Genomic DNA, 17,057 nt, shown 5'->3' with positions numbered 1-17,057 from the left:
AGTGGATCTGGTGGCAATGCAACATCTTTCATTGTCAACTATCTGTGACGAAAAGAAAATCGCCTCGGTGTAGTGCCAACGTCCTGCGAGGGTTGCTTGAGACGACGAGCTTGTGCAAGTTGCCCTGGAAACCTGAGTCGAATCTCCTTGTACCCGCGATGGGCTGACTTTGTCGAGTCCGAGCCTCGCACGACACGATGTCTGTCTGTTGTGAGCTCGTCAAAAACAATTGTGTGTTGTCCACCTCTCATCGCAGTTTTAGCGGGCCACGGAAGTTGATTGCAGTCCAGCCACTATTCGTTCGGAAGCCCTCTTCGCCTCTCACCTCCGATTCATAGTAAGGTCTGCCATATCCATTGACACTCCTCTGATGCATGGAAGGCAGCTTGGTAGCAGCTGTTGTTGAGACCGCCCCTTCGACTGCCTGGAGGACGCACTGCTCTGGCACAGACAAGGCTTCTTCGTTCGCTTGCGAGTGTTCCTCAGCTGGCATGATGTCAACCGCTTCTTCGAAGACCTGTGCGCCGCAGCAGATTGCAGCTGTCGATTCGGCCTCACGACTTCTGTTGTGAGCAGCGAGCTTGCCTTGGGTATCGGACAGACCCCGATCAACGGACCGGCTTGAATCGTCGGTATTTTCGCAGTCGCCGAGGCCGCCGTGTCCAAGGTGCTGTAGCTTCTCACTAAACTTGTCATCGATAGACTGATTTGTGGGCAGATACACAGTTGAGTCAAAATGATCATCAGCCATGGTGCCTCCGCGCGGTTTCATATCGATGGGATGCTGACAGGAGGTGCTCGATGCAGGTGCGAGTAGCGAGCTTGATCAAAAGCGGGGATGGAGACGATAGAAGTCGTCTTCGGTCTGGTATAATACATCGTCTGTGGTGAAGTATCGGGTGCCACAACACCTGAGCTTCAGCGTTGAGGTCATGGTCATCTCAAAGTCATCTGCGGTTCAGGGGCTCGCAAGAGACTTTGCAATATAGCCCTTCTGGTCGGCCCATGGATCACGGGCTCCTGTATTGGCCTTCTTCCAATGTTCGATCTTTGCCTCGAGTTCTTCCAAGCTATCCTGGAAAGCGTCTTTGACTGGTTCTGTCCGCACATCCCAGATATCCTCGCTGCTGGGTCCGGTCTTGTATTTAACAGCTTTCTTGCGATAATGTTCCTTGACAGCCTTTGCCCGGTCTTTCTCGTCCCAATTCCGGGTGCGCATGCAGAGCCAGAAATCATCCCAATGGTTGGAGCATGATCTGAAAGTGCCGTATCGATACACATTCACAAACTGGCCACCGAAACTGTTACAGAACATAGCATAATCGAAGGCGGATCGGCAGTGAATCTCAGCAGGATACAACGAATCCGGAGAGATGTCGTCGGGCAGTGGTGCGGTGTGTTTGAGCACGCCGGATTCTCTGGACTGGATTCGTTCGTTCCTCGCAGTGTCGAACTCCGCCTCGATCTCCTTCATGAACTGCTTGAGATCCTCATTGGCCTGCTCTTCTCTAGACAGCTGTTGCTTGACTGGTTCCGGAGCGGGTGGGATGGGTTCGAAGGATTCCGCTGAAGATGCTGTTGGTACCGTGGCTTCACTTGCCGTAGTTGACTTCGATGTGTTCCAAAGCCACCCCATCTTGACCCGAGCAGATGAAGATGTGCGGTCCAGCGGCTGACTGTCGCGGTCAACGCGTGCAAAAAAGTTGGCTCGAAGCCACAGACTGTGGCTGGGCTGATACGGATCTCTTGCGCCACATGATGTGGCGCAACGGCGATATGATGTCACAGCGAATGAAGAAACCTGTGATCTGGGAGCTCATCAGTACATCAAGGTAGCCAAACATATCTGCGACCAAAGCTACTGGTCTGGCGAAGACATAAGCATCACAACCCACTAATACAACGGAGAACGCGTCTCAACTGATGCAGCACTAAACAGGAGAATGCAATCGGTCGCAACATAGCAGACGCGTCTTGGCCGTGCAGAGCTCCCACTATATCGCCATGTTGTCCAGGAGAATCGTAGGCAAGTTAGGCCTTCGACATACGACAAGGAGTGCGCCACCGAGCATATGGAGCTCCAATACCCGGTCCAGAATACTCGCTGTTACTCCTCAGCTAAGACGCAGCAGCGCCTCTGAGGCGGGCGAGAACGATTCTGGCCATATCAAAACGCAGCGCAATGAGGGCATATTTTTCTTCGACAACGTTTTTCCGCTGAAGCTTCAGTGGCTCAGTCGCCTCCCGCTGATCAACTGGGAGCAGTCCGTCGTGGAGCTCATCAGCAAAGCAAACCGACCGGATGCTGCTTTCGCTAGCCCGTCGAGTGTGATTCAACGCGCATTTCCTGAGTCGCTGCCGGTAAAGATTACGGAGGTGCTACCACGTCTCAGAGAAGGCGGCGCATACGTCAAATTCTCACACGATGCGCAGATTGATGCTTTCGAGCTCGAGAGCACATTACGCAAGTACATGGAGGAGAAGCCCATTCGTCCTTGGTTCAATCCTTTCCGAAGAGTTCGTGCCTTCTTGGTACGCGGCAAGCCATGGATAGAGGATCTCTACCGACTGCCTAGCTCTAGAGTACGCGTCGAATTCCTGCCAACTACCCCGGAAGCTCAGGCCGCTGAGCTTACACAAGAAACTTTGTATACTCTCTTCCGAAAGTACGGCAAGCTGCTCAATATCGAACCACAACCATCCGACTCCAAGGTTATTCCCAAGTATGGGCTGATTGACTTCGAGCGAGTGCGATTCGCGACGATGGCCAAAGCGTGCATGCACGGCTTTGTACTACCTGCGAGCGAGGGTGGGGGTCAACAGGGCACCGTTCTGAAGGTATCATATGAGTCCAAGAGAAAAAGCAACTGGTTTTTCGATTGGGTCTTCTCGCATCCTCGCATTGTCATACCACTGGTCGTTGCGTTGCTTTCAGCCACGGCTGTTGCTGTATTCGACCCCATCCGAATCTTTTCAATCAAGACGCATGTCACGCATGGTTTCGGAATCGGGGAGTACAAAGATTTTTTCATTATCAAGTGGCTTCGGCAGCAATTCATGCGCGGCTACGATATCATCCGGATGCGCAAACCCCGAGCCGAAGATGATAGCTTTAGAATCTTGTGGGAAGACCGGCAGGATACTGTTCAACAGTTGAGGACCTGGCTCATTGAAACGGCCGACACTTTCATCGTGGTTCAAGGCCCACGAGGGGCTGGAAAGAAAGAGCTTGTCATTGACTACGTTCTTGAAGATCGGCCGCAGAAGCTCGTAATTGATTGCAAAAAGATCCAAGAAGCTCGCGGAGACAGCGCAACCATCTCAGCTGCGGCGAGTGAAGTGGGCTACCGTCCAATCTTTTCCTGGATGAACAGTCTGAGCAGTATGGTGGACCTCGCAGCCATGGGTACCATCGGCACCAAGACCGGCTTCTCCGAGACGCTCGACCAGCAGCTTTCAAAGATCTGGAATAATACAGCTGTCGCTCTCAAACAAGTTGCGTTGGCTCATCGAAAACGCGATGACAAAGACTCAAATCTAGCAGACGATGACTGGCTGGAAGCACACCCAGAACATCGGCCAGTAGTTGTCATCGATAACTTTCTCCACAAATCCAGCGACAGTGGCTCCGACATGGTCTACGACAAAATCGCCGAATGGGCTGCGCGGCTCACAACTTCCAACATCGCCCATGTGGTCTTCCTGACCACCGATGTCTCCTTTAGCAAATCCCTCTCCAAAGCTCTCCCCGACCGCGTCTTCCGCCAAGTGACACTCGGAGACTGCACACCTGAAGTCGCCAAGAAGATGGTGATTCGACATCTCGATGCAGACAGCGACGACGACGAGGAAGAATCGGAGTCTGGGGACAAGAAGCTCACCCCGTCCCAACGCCGCTCCGACCTCGACGAGCTCGACTCCGTCATTCAAGTCCTCGGCGGCCGTCTTACCGACCTAGAGTTCCTCGCCCGCCGCATCAAAGCCGGCGAGTCACCTGGCAGCGCGGTCCAACAGATCACAGAGCAATCCGCGTCCGAGATCCTCAAAATGTATCTCTTGGACGCCGACCGTGGCGAGTGGACGCCTCAGCAAGCGTGGATCCTCATCCGCGAGCTGGCCAACAACGAGAAACTCCGCTACAACGAGCTCCTCCTGGACTCGGCATTCAGCAGCAACGGCGAGTCGGTGCTGCAATCCCTCGAGCAAGCCGAACTCATCTCGATCGCGTCGCGCAACGGGCGGCCCACGGCCATCAAGCCCGGCAAGCCCATCTACCAGGCGGCGTTTGAGTACCTGACGCAAGACGAGGTGCTGCGGTCGCGCTTCGAGTTCGCCGTGCTGACGGACCTGGTGGCCAAGGAGAACAAGACGATCGACAAGTGCGAGGCCGAGCTGAAAGTCCTGGCCGAGTTCCCCAACGCGAGCGACCTCAAGCCGCGCGTGCGCTATCTGCTGGACAAGCTGCTCGTCAGTCAGCAGGAGATTGAGCGCATGGAGACGAAGCAGGGGGCTCTGAAGAAGATCATGAAGGAGAAATATTAGCGATTAGCGGCAGGGGTTGACACTGGGAGGAGGTTCGACTTTGCGCCCATGCTTGGCGCGTATAGGATGGAGATACCTGAGCCGCGGAGATGGGGGCCCAAAGGTAGGCGGGGAATACTCTTCTCAGAGCACGGCGACCAACAACAAAATGTACAAGCAATCTTCGGTTCAAGTCTGTATAAAAGACCGTCCGACTCAATTTGGGTGTCTCTGCTTCATCTCCTACCAATTCTATTCACACAACCTCCCAGCGTCTACACAAGCCACTCTTACCCCTGCCCCCAACTAACGCTCAGCAACATCCATCATCAACCCGATGCCCCTCAACCCCCCCCCCCAACCCATGTTTCTCGAAGGAAGAATCCAACCAAACATCAGGGTCAATCCCTCCCCGAGCCTCCACGAGCCACTCCGACGATCAGCTCCCCATCTTACAAGAACCACCCCAACAGTCCGGCGGCAGCCAACCCCGCCGCCCCAACACCGGTGTCCACAACCACCATGCCCGCAGCGCCGGACTTGGTTGCGCTGGCGGCGGCGCTGGACTTGGTCGAGGAGCTGCTGTGCTTGCTGCTGCTGGTATGGGAGCTGGACGAAGTGGCTTTGGCGGCGGCGCCACCGCTCTTGGTTGAGGTGTGGGTGGTGTGGGTCGTGTCGGTCTTGGTGCTGTGGTCGGTGCTTGTCGTGGTGTCGGCGGCGAGGGCGAGGGTGGTGAGGGAGAGGAGAAGGAGGGTTTGGGCCTTCATTTTTGCGGTGGTGGGATGGTGGGTTTTGGTAGGAGGAAGGGTTGGTTTGTGGACTGGGGGGAAGGAGAGTTGGGTTGAAAAGAGTGTGAGTGTTGGTGTCGGTGTCAGTGTCGTGTCTTTGTTCAGGCGAAGGCTGGGTGGCTAGGTTGAGGACTATTGCAAGCACGGGTGATGCACGGGGCTTTTATATGTGAAGCAGGCGGAAGAGTCCTGTCGGTCCCCTGATTGTTACCCCTTCTACTCATCGTTGACGGGCTTGCGTGTCCCCTTCCACTATGGTCTCAGGGGCTCGACCTACCTTTCCGACCCTTGGCAAAAAGAGGGCTCTCCAATGGAGCAGAGGAGAGACGAGGTGGTGGCTGAGCAGAGACGTATACACTGTGCGTCGCGGGGAAGGAGCTGCTTTCGGGAGTGGTCTGGACCTCTGCGACCTAGAGGGATGATGCACAGACCCGGCTCCTCCTTTGTGATGTTATGAGGGACTTTTCTCTATTGGCTGTGCCGGAGCCGGAAGGTTCTTTTCGAGGTATGGGGAAACGAGCAGGGCAAATAAGAAACGCTTGAAGAAAGCGTGAGGCATGTAAAGTGATATGGAGAAACTGCCTGTCAGATCATTTGCTTTTCAGAACAAAGGTGATGGTTGAGCCATCCGTTTGGACGCTCCGTCTGCAAGTGCCATGTCGACGTTGCCAAAGACTATCCTTTGGGGTACTAGGCATGCCACTTGACAGTGTGTGTGAGCAAGAGGGCCTCGTTGGTAGGAATGGTGTTGCATGCTTGCAAGAGGTGCTTTCATGGACGGGGCCCTGAACAACCTCGTGTCGCCGTTTCCAATTCGAGCCAAGCCAACGGCTGCCACGGCCCTCGAAATAGCATCAAGCATAAAGCATATTGCAGAATGCCCTTAGGGAAGAGCTCTCTCGCAGAACAGTTGCCATTGGTTCTCCAGTCTTCAACCACTGCGAGTCAGCAGAACGCATATCCCTGCAGCGATCAGGGGCGCGCCAATAAGTCGCGAGCGCTGCAATGAACGTCCAACATAATACTCGGCGGAAGTCCTCAGCCGTATCTGCCTTACATCCAACTTGTTGCCTTCTTCCGGAAAGGCGGTCTCGAGCCTCGACCGTTTCGGGTGGACCCGTCGAAGGCCGCGTCACTGACTTCCCGCAGAGGCGAAACCACCCTCAATAGCCTCTCGAAGCCTTTTGAGGTCAAAACATACCTAAGACAAGCTCAATCAAGCTTCTTCGAAGCAAGCCTGACAGATCTGGATCCGGGGACGCGTCACGCATGGGCGCAGGCGAATAGTCGAGGGGCACGCAATTTTATGTCTTGTTGGCGATGACGGCGGTTTATTGTTTTGCAGGACTACAGGCTTGCCTCCTTCGATGGATGTCCGACGGAATCTGTCGCCACAAGTCCAAGTGCTGAAGTGGGATAGATGGGGAGCTTGAATGGCCTCGGCGGTGCGGTTCTATCCATGGCGGCATCGATATCGAGTGCAAACTGCCATGTCGCAACCCGCTCGGGAGAAAGAAATCACCACTTGCCGAGCACCACTGCTTGAGAACAGGGGAGCAGGAGCTCTGTCTCCCTGAGAGGCAGGAATAGAACAGATCGGTAGCATGACCTTCCTGTATGATCGTCTCAGCTCGGCTCCTGGGCCTCAAGATCAAATACCTTCCTCCCGCGATACCAGCTCTGCCACACACGACTCCATAATAACCCCTCGGCACGCCACTCCGTCTCTAGCACGCACAGATCCGCGTTCATGCCCTTCTTCAGACTGCCACACCACCCCTCCGCCCCACGACTATACGCCGCCCCTCTCGTCGCTGCACGCACTGCCTCCGCCAACCCAACCTTAAACTCCTCATTCGTGCACTCCGCGCTCACCACCTCCAACGCACTCCTCCTCGTCGTGGCATTATACAAATTCGGCAGCGGCAGGTGCGCCGCCGTCGGCGCATCCGTCCCAAACGCCAGGGGTGCGCCACCCGCGACAAACTCGCTGTACGCGAACGCGCGCTTGCAGCGATGGACGCCCAGCAGCTCCGGCCATGCGCGGAAGAGCACCGGGTCCGAGTGCACAGGCTGCACGGAGGCGATGATTCCAAGCTGGCCCAGGCGCCGGGCGTCAGCCGCGGATGCGAGTTCCAGGTGCTCGATGCGGTGGCGTTGGCGTCGTGAGGCGCCCAGGGATGCGATGGCGTCGATGGCGTTGCGGATCGTGACGTCGCCGATGGCGTGGATGGCGACTTGGAGGTTGGCGGCGTCGGCGGCTTGAACTACCGAGGTGAGGGTGGCGGCGGGCCAGATGGGGACGCATGGGTCGGTCAGTGTGCCATAGGGTTCGGTGAGAGCTGCGGTGCAGCCGTCGACAGTGCCGTCGCCAATGATTTTGATGCCAACGATGCTGAAGTCGGGAGAGGTGGAGGGATGGTAGCGTTGGTTCATAGCGATGGCGGTGTCAAGGTAAGACTGGACCTCGGAGGGTTTGTCGGAGTAGGGAATCAGCCAGTGTGCGGCGATGTGCAGGGGAAGGGGAGGGTGGTTGGTGCGGTAGGTTTCAATGGCATGCCACTGTTGGTCATCCATGGCCATATCAATCACACCCGTATATCCGGCGGAGGTGTACGCGGTGAAGGCTTGGTGGAGGATATCTTGCGTTTCGGCTTCCGTCAGAGCCTTGAAGAGGAAGGGCACTACAATGCCATGCAATGTGCTTTCTTCGAGAAGGCCGGATGGTTGGCCGTGCTCGTCGCGCACGATCTTCCCTCCATCTGGGTCAGTAGACATGTCGATGATGCCGGTTTCGGTAAGTGCGGCAGTGTTGCACCACACCGAGTGCAGATCCATGGCTTCTACATATATGGGCCGCGGATCGAGGTCGTCAAGCATGCTGGCGAGAGCGGTTCCACTGACAGAGGATTGTATCCAGCCCCTGCACAGTAGCCGTGGCGCTGATGGATGCGCCGCCGCGAAGCCCCTAATCTTGGTCCGTATCTCAGCCAGTGAGGCGCAGGTCATGACATTGAGCTTGCTGAGAGCCTGTCCGAAGTGCATGATATGTACATGCCCGTCGATGAAGCTGGGCGTGATGACACGGCCTCGAACATCGACGTCGGCGGCGCCGGCATCTCTAGCTAACGAGATTTGGGTCGAATCAGATGGCCCAACATAATCAATCAAGCCTTCCTGTAGGATTATCGATCCGTCGAATAGTTCATCTTGGCCGGGCAAACTGGTGAAGATGCGAGCATTGCTGAGGATCGTTCGGCCGGCGGTCGCTGATTCCATAGGCTGGATCATGGCGTATTTGTGGGCGGTGGCACGCTTTGCAGCGCGAAGTCGACGTGGAGGGAATTCCGAGCCATGCTGTCTTGTGAGATATAGTCGAGAGTGGTTGCATTGGGCAGCATGAACACGAGGCGGATACCTCCGAGGGTTCAGGAAGCTCAATGGTCGAAGTCGCGTTCTAGATGTTCTTTGAAACTTAGAAAACCTTCCGGCGGACATGACCTTTGATATCGCCAAGTCTCTGTTTGAACACGTCCAGTCAATTGTACCACCTTTCGGTCACTTCACGACTTCATCGTGAGAGGTTCCTCTCCCCTCATCGCCCTCCACCTGTTCGTCGTGTCAAGCATATCGTCACATCCAGTTAGAGTCCAACCCCATTTTTGTAGGAAACCGCTCGAAACCTCCCAGCCACTCACATCCCACGGCGGTGACCAAGCAACGAGGCCGCGATGTCCGACTTCCGAGTCCGGAAACCCGTCGAATAGGCCGCCGATCACATCGGACCAGAGATCAGCCTCGTCATATTGTCCTACTAGCCGGATGAGGTTGTCACGCCAGGCAGGGTCTGGGACAATGTCGATCCAATCCTTGTGTACAACCGTGCATTGGAGAGTGGTGGGATGCAGAGCCGGGGGGAGTAGGCGGGGATCCGAGAGGTGTGGCAGGATTGTATGGGACGAAGAGTCGCAACTCTTGATTGAACTGGATTCGAGGGGCCTTAGAAGACGACGGTTCTCTATCGAGGCACGGAGCACGTTGAGTTGGAGGAGAATGATCAGGTGATCTGAGCTTAGCGGAAAGATGAGCTCGTCGGATGGCATGAAATGCATCATCGGCCCTTTCGTACTCTGCATTCGCTTGGCTACTGAGGTGGGCAGCATAGTCAGTTTCTGACGAACTTCATCCCAGCATGGTATCTCGGCATCTTCTTCGGCGATGCACCCAGTGAAGCCTGGGGCTTCTGTGGTCTTCGCTTGTTGCCTGATAGCTTTCTGCCTCCGCCCTGTGCTGTCGTCAGCTCTCATTTGCTCCTGGTTGTGAGACGACGATCGGAGCGGCTCGCCATGCCACTCTACTCACGATAAGCCCGGACATTGAGCCGGTTTTGCCTCTTCTTACGAGCCGCAGCATTTGTGATGCCGGTCCAATCATCGTCGCTGTCTCTAGCCTACCAAGAATTAACACGAGGTTCGGTCCATCTAGCTTCGCCCGGGTATGTTACATCAGCGAGCTGTGGCATGGGTAGGACTGGGAGCTTTGCGGGCACGACATCCCGGCCCGGGACGGACTCCATTGCCGGACAGGCCTGGGGCGTAGGGACAGTATATTTGGTAATGTTGATTGATCAGCCAAGCGCGAGCAAATCAAAGTCAAGCGGCATATGAGTAGAACGGATCATGGGTGCCTTGCTTGGTCTGCGGTTGAGGATTCAAACACGATGGCTACCTTAGTGCTCGCAATTTGGGTGCTCTAGGTGAAGGAGCAGCTCAGCAGCCGCTAATCCCACGGTAACCCCGTAAAGTCCGTAGTACTATGCACAGACTTGTGGAAGGAGCTCGTGCAGTGTGGGCTGCACCTCATCCTTCATGCTCGTGTGCCTGCTAGACTTACTGTATGGTCCCGATTACGAGACGGCCTTCTAGGCTACCATGAAAACTGGAGGGAAGGCTGTGCAAGGCTGAGATGGTAACTGCACAGTGGTGGTCGTTTAAGTGGTGCAGAAGTTTGTTACGAGTCGTTGCGCGTGGCACTACCCCAGATATATACAGCCAATGGCCAAGTCTTCCGTGGCCTTGCCAAACAGCAATGAGGTTCATCGGCTTTAGATGGTGTTTACCTGGACGAGTGCCCGGACTCGGTGGTCGACGCCCCGAGTCTCGTGCCCAGACACCCGTCGGGACGACCCCGCCAGGTGTAACCCATTATGTTCTAGCGTCGTGCAGCTGGCTTACCCTCGCGCTTTCCCTGTTGCGGCTTCTAGCTCTGTGATAGCATTCATATCCTCGCGAAATCGCAACGTCTCCAGGCGCCAGCGAGAGGCATAGACTCTGGCAGTCGGTGGGCATGATCCAGTCCTGTGGGACTCGGAGCATCTCGACCGTCCGTGTCAAAAGATCCATGAAACGCACTAACGGCTCGGGATAGTATTTAATGCTTGGAACCGCCATCATGAGGGAAACCCATCTGCTCACTTGAAAACGCTTTCCAATAGACCACCGACGTATTCGTTCCCTCTTCGAGCAGAGCTGTCTTCCGGTGATAGTCAATCTCGCCACTCTCCGTCGACATGACCTTCCATCCTGACAGTCTACCTGATCTTACCGGCAAGGTATACGTTGTCACTGGTGGTAACGCTGGCATGTTGGTCCTCCTGTTCCCGGAATGCTCGTCCCCAAGTACCACTGCTGACAAGAATCACCCCCGAACAGAGGATACTACACGGTTGCTCGGCTTGCAGAACATGGCGCGCACGTCTACCTATGCGCACGTTCCCCTACCAAAGGCAACGCCGCCATTGACGGCATCAAAGCCCTCTACCCACAAGCACACATCACTCTCCTACAGATTGACCACATGTCTCTCTCGTCTGTCGTAGCTGCCGCCAGGACCCTCCTCAAGAGAGAATCAAGCCTCCATGGCCTCGTCAACAACGCCGGCATCATGGCGACACCGTTTGAGATGACCTCAGATGGCTACGAAGCACAGTGGCAGACCAACTATCTCGCCCACTGGCTGTTTACTTCCCACCTGATACCACTGATGTTGAAGACGTCCAAGTCACTCTCGCCAGGAAGCGTACGCATTGTGAACGTATCATCTGGGGGTCATAATATGGCACCGAATGGGGGTATCGATCTTTCCGACACCGCCCTGGCCAGCAGCAGCCCCCTGACCCGCTACGGCCAGTCCAAGCTGGCCAATATCCTCCACGCTAAGGTGCTGCACAAGCTCTACGGACCTGGTTCACCTAGTTCCAAAGCTGGCACTGGCGAGATCTGGACTGCGGTGCTTCATCCAGGTGTCGTCGGCACCAACCTGGGGGACAACGCAGTGTGGCCCTTCGGGGTAAAGACGCTGTTCTCGTGGTATACAGCCTTAGGTGGCCCGCTCGATCCTGACAAGGGGTCCTGGAGCAGCGTGTTCTGTGTCGCAAGCCCGGCTATGACAAAGGACCAGAGTGGGACGTATTTTTTGAAGTTCGCCAAGAAAGGGTCGGAGAGCGCGTTGGCCAAGGATATGGAGCTGGCTGCGAGGCTAGAGGAGTGGACGAAGAAGGAGTTGTTGGCCAAGGACGAATGGGCTCCGGCTGGGACCGGCATGAAGTCTTCCTGACCGGACCCAGGTTGGCAACAGGGACATTGGTGGTAATGTGCAGGAAATGAAGCGGAAAGCCAGATCTCAAGATAGCGACAGAAAAGTGCAGTACTTGACTTGCTATGAAGATACATTTCTATTCCTTACAAATTTGGGTATTCGTTGCGCGCTTGGTCCCTTTCCCACCCAGCTCGGGGTACTGGTATTTCAGCATCAGATAACGCCCACCATCGCATCGTTGGACTTGTAAGCAACCAACAAAGCCTCGCAAGTAAAGCACCATCAAGTCGCTCACCCTCAACAAGCCTTTCCCCCAACCGGCCTTCTCACACATTCCCACAACTACCCAGCCCCCGCCACTTTCAAACACCCCCAACCTTCCCCTCCGCCCTCCGTCCCCTCCAAACCCGCAGTCCCTGCACGGCCGCACCCACCACAAAGCTCAGCATCAGAATAATCGCCAGCGCCATGGCGGCGCGCAAGCCCGTTGACCGGCCCCGATAGCTGCCCAAGGTGCCCGCCGCGGCAGCCCACAGGATGACCATGATGACCTGCCAGCAGAGGGTGCCGAGGAGGAGGGAGCGGCCGCCGCCGCCCGTGGCGCGGGAGGCGAGGAAGCCGAAGGCTAGAGCCGTGACGACTGTGAGGCACGAGAGGACGATGGAGTAGACCTAGAAGGGGGGGAGAGGAGGCGTTAGTTTTGTGGGAGATTGGGTACAAGGGGGATGGGGGATGGGGGATCGCTGTTTGGTGGCTGTATGAAGTATGTATGTAGGTCGATGCAGGCAGCCCAGGCAATTTGAGGTCCACCCGAGCTCTTGCCTTGAGACTAGACGGGATGTGCGGTTCATGACCGTGCGCAACAAGGACTGAGCACGGGCGCGCGAGGGGAGACCAGGAGATTTTAAGACTTACAGCTGCAGAGAATGACGTGCTGCCGAAGCGCACGCCCACGAGGCCGAGTATGATGATGGCACAGATGAACTGCAGGCCCGCGAGGGCGAGGGCGAGTATGGACGTGATGGAGAAGCGCCCGCCGCGGCGTTGGGTGGTGCCGTCCATTCTGTCGGATGTGTTGTAACAAGCCGAATAGCGTTCTTTGTGTCGTGTTTGTTTGCTTGTGTGCACGATTCGGAATGCTTTTTGCGTCGTTAAGAATCCCGAAAGGAGAGGCTTTAGTCGCAAGGCTGACTGGTATAGATTGAACTGCAGGAGAGACAAAGAGGGGCGAGAAAGGGCAAACAAACAGGCAGTTAGGTAAAAATCTCGAGCCAGCAGCAGGAAACCAGTCACGCGGGGACGCGTCGAACCAACAAACGCACACTGACCCTTACTTACCTTGATTTGCCATCGTCATATCACAGCATACTTTTTCCATCGCCCACGTCATAGCACAAGACACAGCTCAAACCACTGGCACTGCAAAGAAATGAATCCCAGCCGCTTGGGCGCCGTCATTGCCAGTTCGGCCAAGGTATCCCGCACATGACAGGGCCCGTTGGGCACTAACACCCCAAGCCTTGTCTCGTCACGGCAAACACCACACCGCCAACCTCCTTTCCCGGCGAACGATCACGCGGCCAACAAGGAGGGAACGCGTCATTTGACAGAAGCTTGGGATGGGGATGGGGATGTGGGTGGACGGCACGGCAAGCTCAGAGCCGGCTGGTAACGACAAGAAAGACTTGCAAGAAAAAAGCTACGTGACGGGAGCTGGGATCCGAGGTTACGAAGTCTGCGCCTTGGCAAGTAGTGGCCAAGACTCTCCGCCCCGGTTATGGCGGCGTTGGTTCGAAAGACGGTGTCAAGGTAGGTATGTATTAGGTGTATATGTTACAAAGACCAAGTCCGGGATTCCTCTTCGCGTGCTTCAACTGAGTAGTGATATCCCATCACCATCACCATCACCACCGCCCCCTCCACCCGCGATCCATGCACCACTGGGCCGTCGAATCCTCGACGTCTCTCCACAGCTTCCCCTTCTCGTCGACCTCCCAGCCCTCATCCGTGCATTCCACGACCCCCTTGCCCAATCGGTTATTGTGCTCGCACTCCTGTCTGCTGACTCCGCCCTCGTCACGTGGAATCCACAGCCGGGGCGGCGGCGTGTACATGCTCGGATGCAGGTAGACCAGGCGTTTGGTCTCATTGGGGTACTCGGGAGGATCGAGTTCGTGCAGCTTGGCGACAAGGTTGGGGACATGGTCCGAGGAGGCGTAGTAGAGGGGCGACATGTACTGGATCGCGCGACGGAGGCGGGCGTGCGAAGCTAGGAAGCGGGGGTGCGTGGTGACGGGAGATACCCGTTTAGAGAGGCGCTCTTTGTGTGGCGCGAGTTGCTTGCCGAGCATGGTGGTGCCGCCGCTGTAGAAGACTTTCAAGAGAGCAGCCACGCCTTCGAGGCGGAAGGGCTCGGTTGCCTCCGATGGGAGATGAGTGCCGCGAGTGGTCTCGATGTCCTCGAGGGCGGAATCTCGGGTTGTTGATGGGCTTCTCTCGCCTATCATGCTCTTTTCTGTCCGTCCACCGATATCGCTGGTGCTTGAAGGAGACTCCGATGATTCTGGGCCGTGGTGGGATATCGTGGAGTGGCTTTTGCTCCCGGTAGATCCTTTATGTCGATGAATCAGACCATCATCACCCCGAGTTGCTCCAGGTATGTGATCTGCGTTCTCATCTTCTGCAATGTCCGCAAACAGCGTGTTTTGATGTTCCGTCGGAGAAGCGTCGAGTGCATCCGAACCCACATGTGCAAGAGGATGATCTGCATTGGCCAGACTGAAGGGATCGAGAGGTCCATTCGGGCTCGCCGATGTACTCGATCCAGCAAGTGATTTTGGCAGATCAAACAGAAGTGGACCGAGTGCCTGCAGAAGAGAGCGGTGAATTAGAATGGTGGTGACAAGTAGTGCGACAATTATACCGATCGGCCCAGCTGCAGCCTTCAATGCGAACAGGCCAATCAAGCAGGCTTCTGCCAGGTAGAGACCCCAGATCAACTGCATGAGCGCTGCCGGGTAAAGGAGGCCACGCGTGTCAACTTCAGAGTTAAAGACGTACAGAACGTTGTATCTGTAGATTTGATATATGAAGCCGATGCCGATAACGCCAAAAAGCAAGACGAGTGGCGCTATACAGCTATAGCAGATGCCAATGATGCCAAGGTTGGTGAAAACGGGGAAGACGCCGCCCCAGTGCACCGGCCGAAGGCTGTGATATCGCTCGTATCGCTTGCGATGGTCGTGAGGTAGCATGGGAAAGATGTAATAACGTATGATGTCGAGGAAGCGGACCAGACCTGCCGAACCGAGCACAAGTCCTTGCACCAGAATGTAAGAGATGTAGAAGTTCGATGACTTTGGTAGGTTCTCGCTGAGAAGTGTAGTGGCCGACATCGGGTTCTGTAGGATCTGAGTGAGGGCTGCCGAGACCGCCGAACTGAGGGTGGTGACTAGGAAGACTTGTACAATCTGAAAGATGATGTAGGCCTTCTGTGTGTACACCTCAACCATAGTGAGCGTGGGTGTGCCAGCAATGCGGGCTGCGGTTCGAACGATCCACGGCACAGTATTCATGAGCCAGGCAAGAGCCAGCGCCGGTACCAAACCGGTCAATACCCCCAGGATGGGGCCTGGGAGATCCATGATCCAGCCAAGAAACGGTATCCTCGCCGACAGAGCTTCGATATTGGACACCATGCCTACGAAAGCGCATGGCAGGGACCAAAAAATCACCAGCACTGCGATGAATGCCTGCATGCCAAACTTTCGGACGATTCTTGACCACCAGGCCAGAGAGAGCGATGCCCATACAATCTCATATGGCCGAACACCGGCATATCGCTCCGCCATATACAATGGCTGGTGATAAGAGAGTGTTTGGCAAGCAACTTGCGCATCAGCCTGACTGGCAAATTCAATAAAGGCAGCTGGGATGACGGGCTTTTCTTCGTTGTGCAGTAGCAGCTCGTTTCGCTCCTTGAGGATCCTCCTGGCCAACGCCTTGAGCCTGTTGCGCGTCCACTTGATGGTGTCCACGCGCCGAATCGCATTTGCAAGCGGGCGGTGCACGGGGCGGGAGCTATGGGTGATCCATTGTGAGGCGACCGAGCCGCTGACGTCGGGTAGTGGAGTGGCAGCCTCCGGCGGTGCTTCTTCGTCTTTGGCAACGGCAAGAACATTGACGGCATCCTCTTGCTTGCGTCTTCGGCGGTACCAAGGCTTACGCTTCCCATCCTTTCCCGAAGCTCGGGTTCGAGCCATGTTTGCCATCTTGATGAGTCTGACCTCGGCTTTCTCCAAACGTAGAGCTGTCTGGTGGCGTTCTTTGACCAGGTCTTGCAGCTCCTCGGTGTCTTTGGGGATCCACACTTGACGCACAGAGCTTCCAAAGGTTTCTCGTAGTTTGCGCTCCGTAAGATACGCATGAGGAACGCATGTGACTAGAACCGTTCTCGCCGAGAGTCGATCTGCGAAAAAGGGGGATGTCAAGCAGAGATGCCTGAGGTGAATGCAGAAGATACATTCTCGAAGCACCACATACAGAATGAATCCAAAGTACAGCCAGGCCATTATAGCATGCGCATAATAAAACTGCTTAGAAGTAATGTTGCCCATAGTCAGGAGGTCAAGGCCTCCATTGCCGGCGCCGCCGGTGGCGTGAATCGGCAGCAGCACTGGAAGCATGAGAGCGCAACCGACGCCGAGGATGAGCAATAAGACCCTCAAAAAGCGCAAGAATAAAAATCCATCAATGGAGCCGTGTTTGAGGGCGAAGCTGTCGGGCGTGCGATAGAAAGGCTTGATCCATTTCAACAAGCCCTGTGGGAGACTTGCGATCCGTTCACTGCATCGTCAGCAAAGCCAACTCTTCGCTCTGAGCCTCCAAGCACACTTACTTTGGATGAAGGCTTTTCAGGGTTGCGCGAGGTGAATACACTCGTCGGCAGCGACGTCTTAACCCGAGAAAGAAGATAAGACATAGTACCGTCCAAATGAAAACGGGCACGAGTGTTGCGACAAGTGTGACGAGGCTCGAGCTGTTCTCGCCAGCAGTTAGGCGGGAAGCATTAGGGGCCTGTTCTCCATCGCGAGCAGATCCAACACGGGGATCGTCGCCAGAGGACATCGCCAGATGAGAGAGCGGCCATCA

At 55.7% G+C, this 17,057-nt stretch overlaps 7 protein-coding genes across 7 annotated transcripts; 2 read left to right on the top strand and 5 right to left on the bottom strand.

The window, feature by feature from the left end:
• Positions 1–247: 247 nt before the first annotated feature.
• HMPREF1541_10775 (uncharacterized protein) lies at positions 248–751 on the bottom strand (the record flags this gene model as incomplete). Its single annotated transcript, XM_008715444.1, has 1 exon — positions 248–751. The coding sequence occupies one exon, from the start codon at positions 749–751 to the stop codon at positions 248–250; it is 504 nt and encodes a 167-aa protein (XP_008713666.1).
• A 207-nt stretch (positions 752–958) lies between these two features.
• Positions 959–1,636, bottom strand: HMPREF1541_10774 (uncharacterized protein; the record flags this gene model as incomplete). The annotated part of the gene is made up of 1 exon (XM_008715443.1): positions 959–1,636. One exon carries the CDS (start codon positions 1,634–1,636, stop codon positions 959–961), a length of 678 nt encoding a protein of 225 aa, XP_008713665.1.
• A 368-nt stretch (positions 1,637–2,004) lies between these two features.
• HMPREF1541_10773 (uncharacterized protein) lies at positions 2,005–4,542 on the top strand (the record flags this gene model as incomplete). Its single annotated transcript, XM_008715442.1, has 1 exon — positions 2,005–4,542. The coding sequence occupies one exon, from the start codon at positions 2,005–2,007 to the stop codon at positions 4,540–4,542; it is 2,538 nt and encodes an 845-aa protein (XP_008713664.1).
• A 2,393-nt stretch (positions 4,543–6,935) lies between these two features.
• HMPREF1541_10772 (uncharacterized protein) lies at positions 6,936–9,885 on the bottom strand (the record flags this gene model as incomplete). The annotated part of the gene is made up of 4 exons (XM_008715441.1): positions 6,936–8,666; positions 9,008–9,594; positions 9,672–9,759; positions 9,814–9,885. 4 exons carry the CDS (start codon positions 9,883–9,885, stop codon positions 6,936–6,938), a joined length of 2,478 nt encoding a protein of 825 aa, XP_008713663.1.
• Positions 9,886–10,878: 993 nt separating this feature from the next.
• Positions 10,879–11,924, top strand: HMPREF1541_10771 (uncharacterized protein; the record flags this gene model as incomplete). Its single annotated transcript, XM_008715440.1, has 2 exons — positions 10,879–10,952; positions 11,021–11,924. The coding sequence occupies 2 exons, from the start codon at positions 10,879–10,881 to the stop codon at positions 11,922–11,924; spliced, it is 978 nt and encodes a 325-aa protein (XP_008713662.1).
• A 344-nt stretch (positions 11,925–12,268) lies between these two features.
• HMPREF1541_10770 (uncharacterized protein) lies at positions 12,269–12,968 on the bottom strand (the record flags this gene model as incomplete). Its single annotated transcript, XM_008715439.1, has 2 exons — positions 12,269–12,577; positions 12,822–12,968. The coding sequence occupies 2 exons, from the start codon at positions 12,966–12,968 to the stop codon at positions 12,269–12,271; spliced, it is 456 nt and encodes a 151-aa protein (XP_008713661.1).
• An 842-nt stretch (positions 12,969–13,810) lies between these two features.
• Positions 13,811–17,033, bottom strand: HMPREF1541_10769 (uncharacterized protein; the record flags this gene model as incomplete). The annotated part of the gene is made up of 2 exons (XM_008715438.1): positions 13,811–16,751; positions 16,804–17,033. The coding sequence occupies 2 exons, from the start codon at positions 17,031–17,033 to the stop codon at positions 13,811–13,813; spliced, it is 3,171 nt and encodes a 1,056-aa protein (XP_008713660.1).
• Between the last annotated feature and the right edge of the window lie 24 nt (positions 17,034–17,057).

This window comes from Cyphellophora europaea, assembly GCF_000365145.1.
Source record: "Cyphellophora europaea CBS 101466 unplaced genomic scaffold supercont1.14, whole genome shotgun sequence".
In the NCBI taxonomy this organism is placed as follows: Eukaryota; Fungi; Ascomycota; class Eurotiomycetes; order Chaetothyriales; family Cyphellophoraceae; genus Cyphellophora; species Cyphellophora europaea.
The sequence above is the reverse complement of the archived record's forward strand: the minus strand, read 5'-3'. Positions and strand labels throughout refer to the sequence as shown.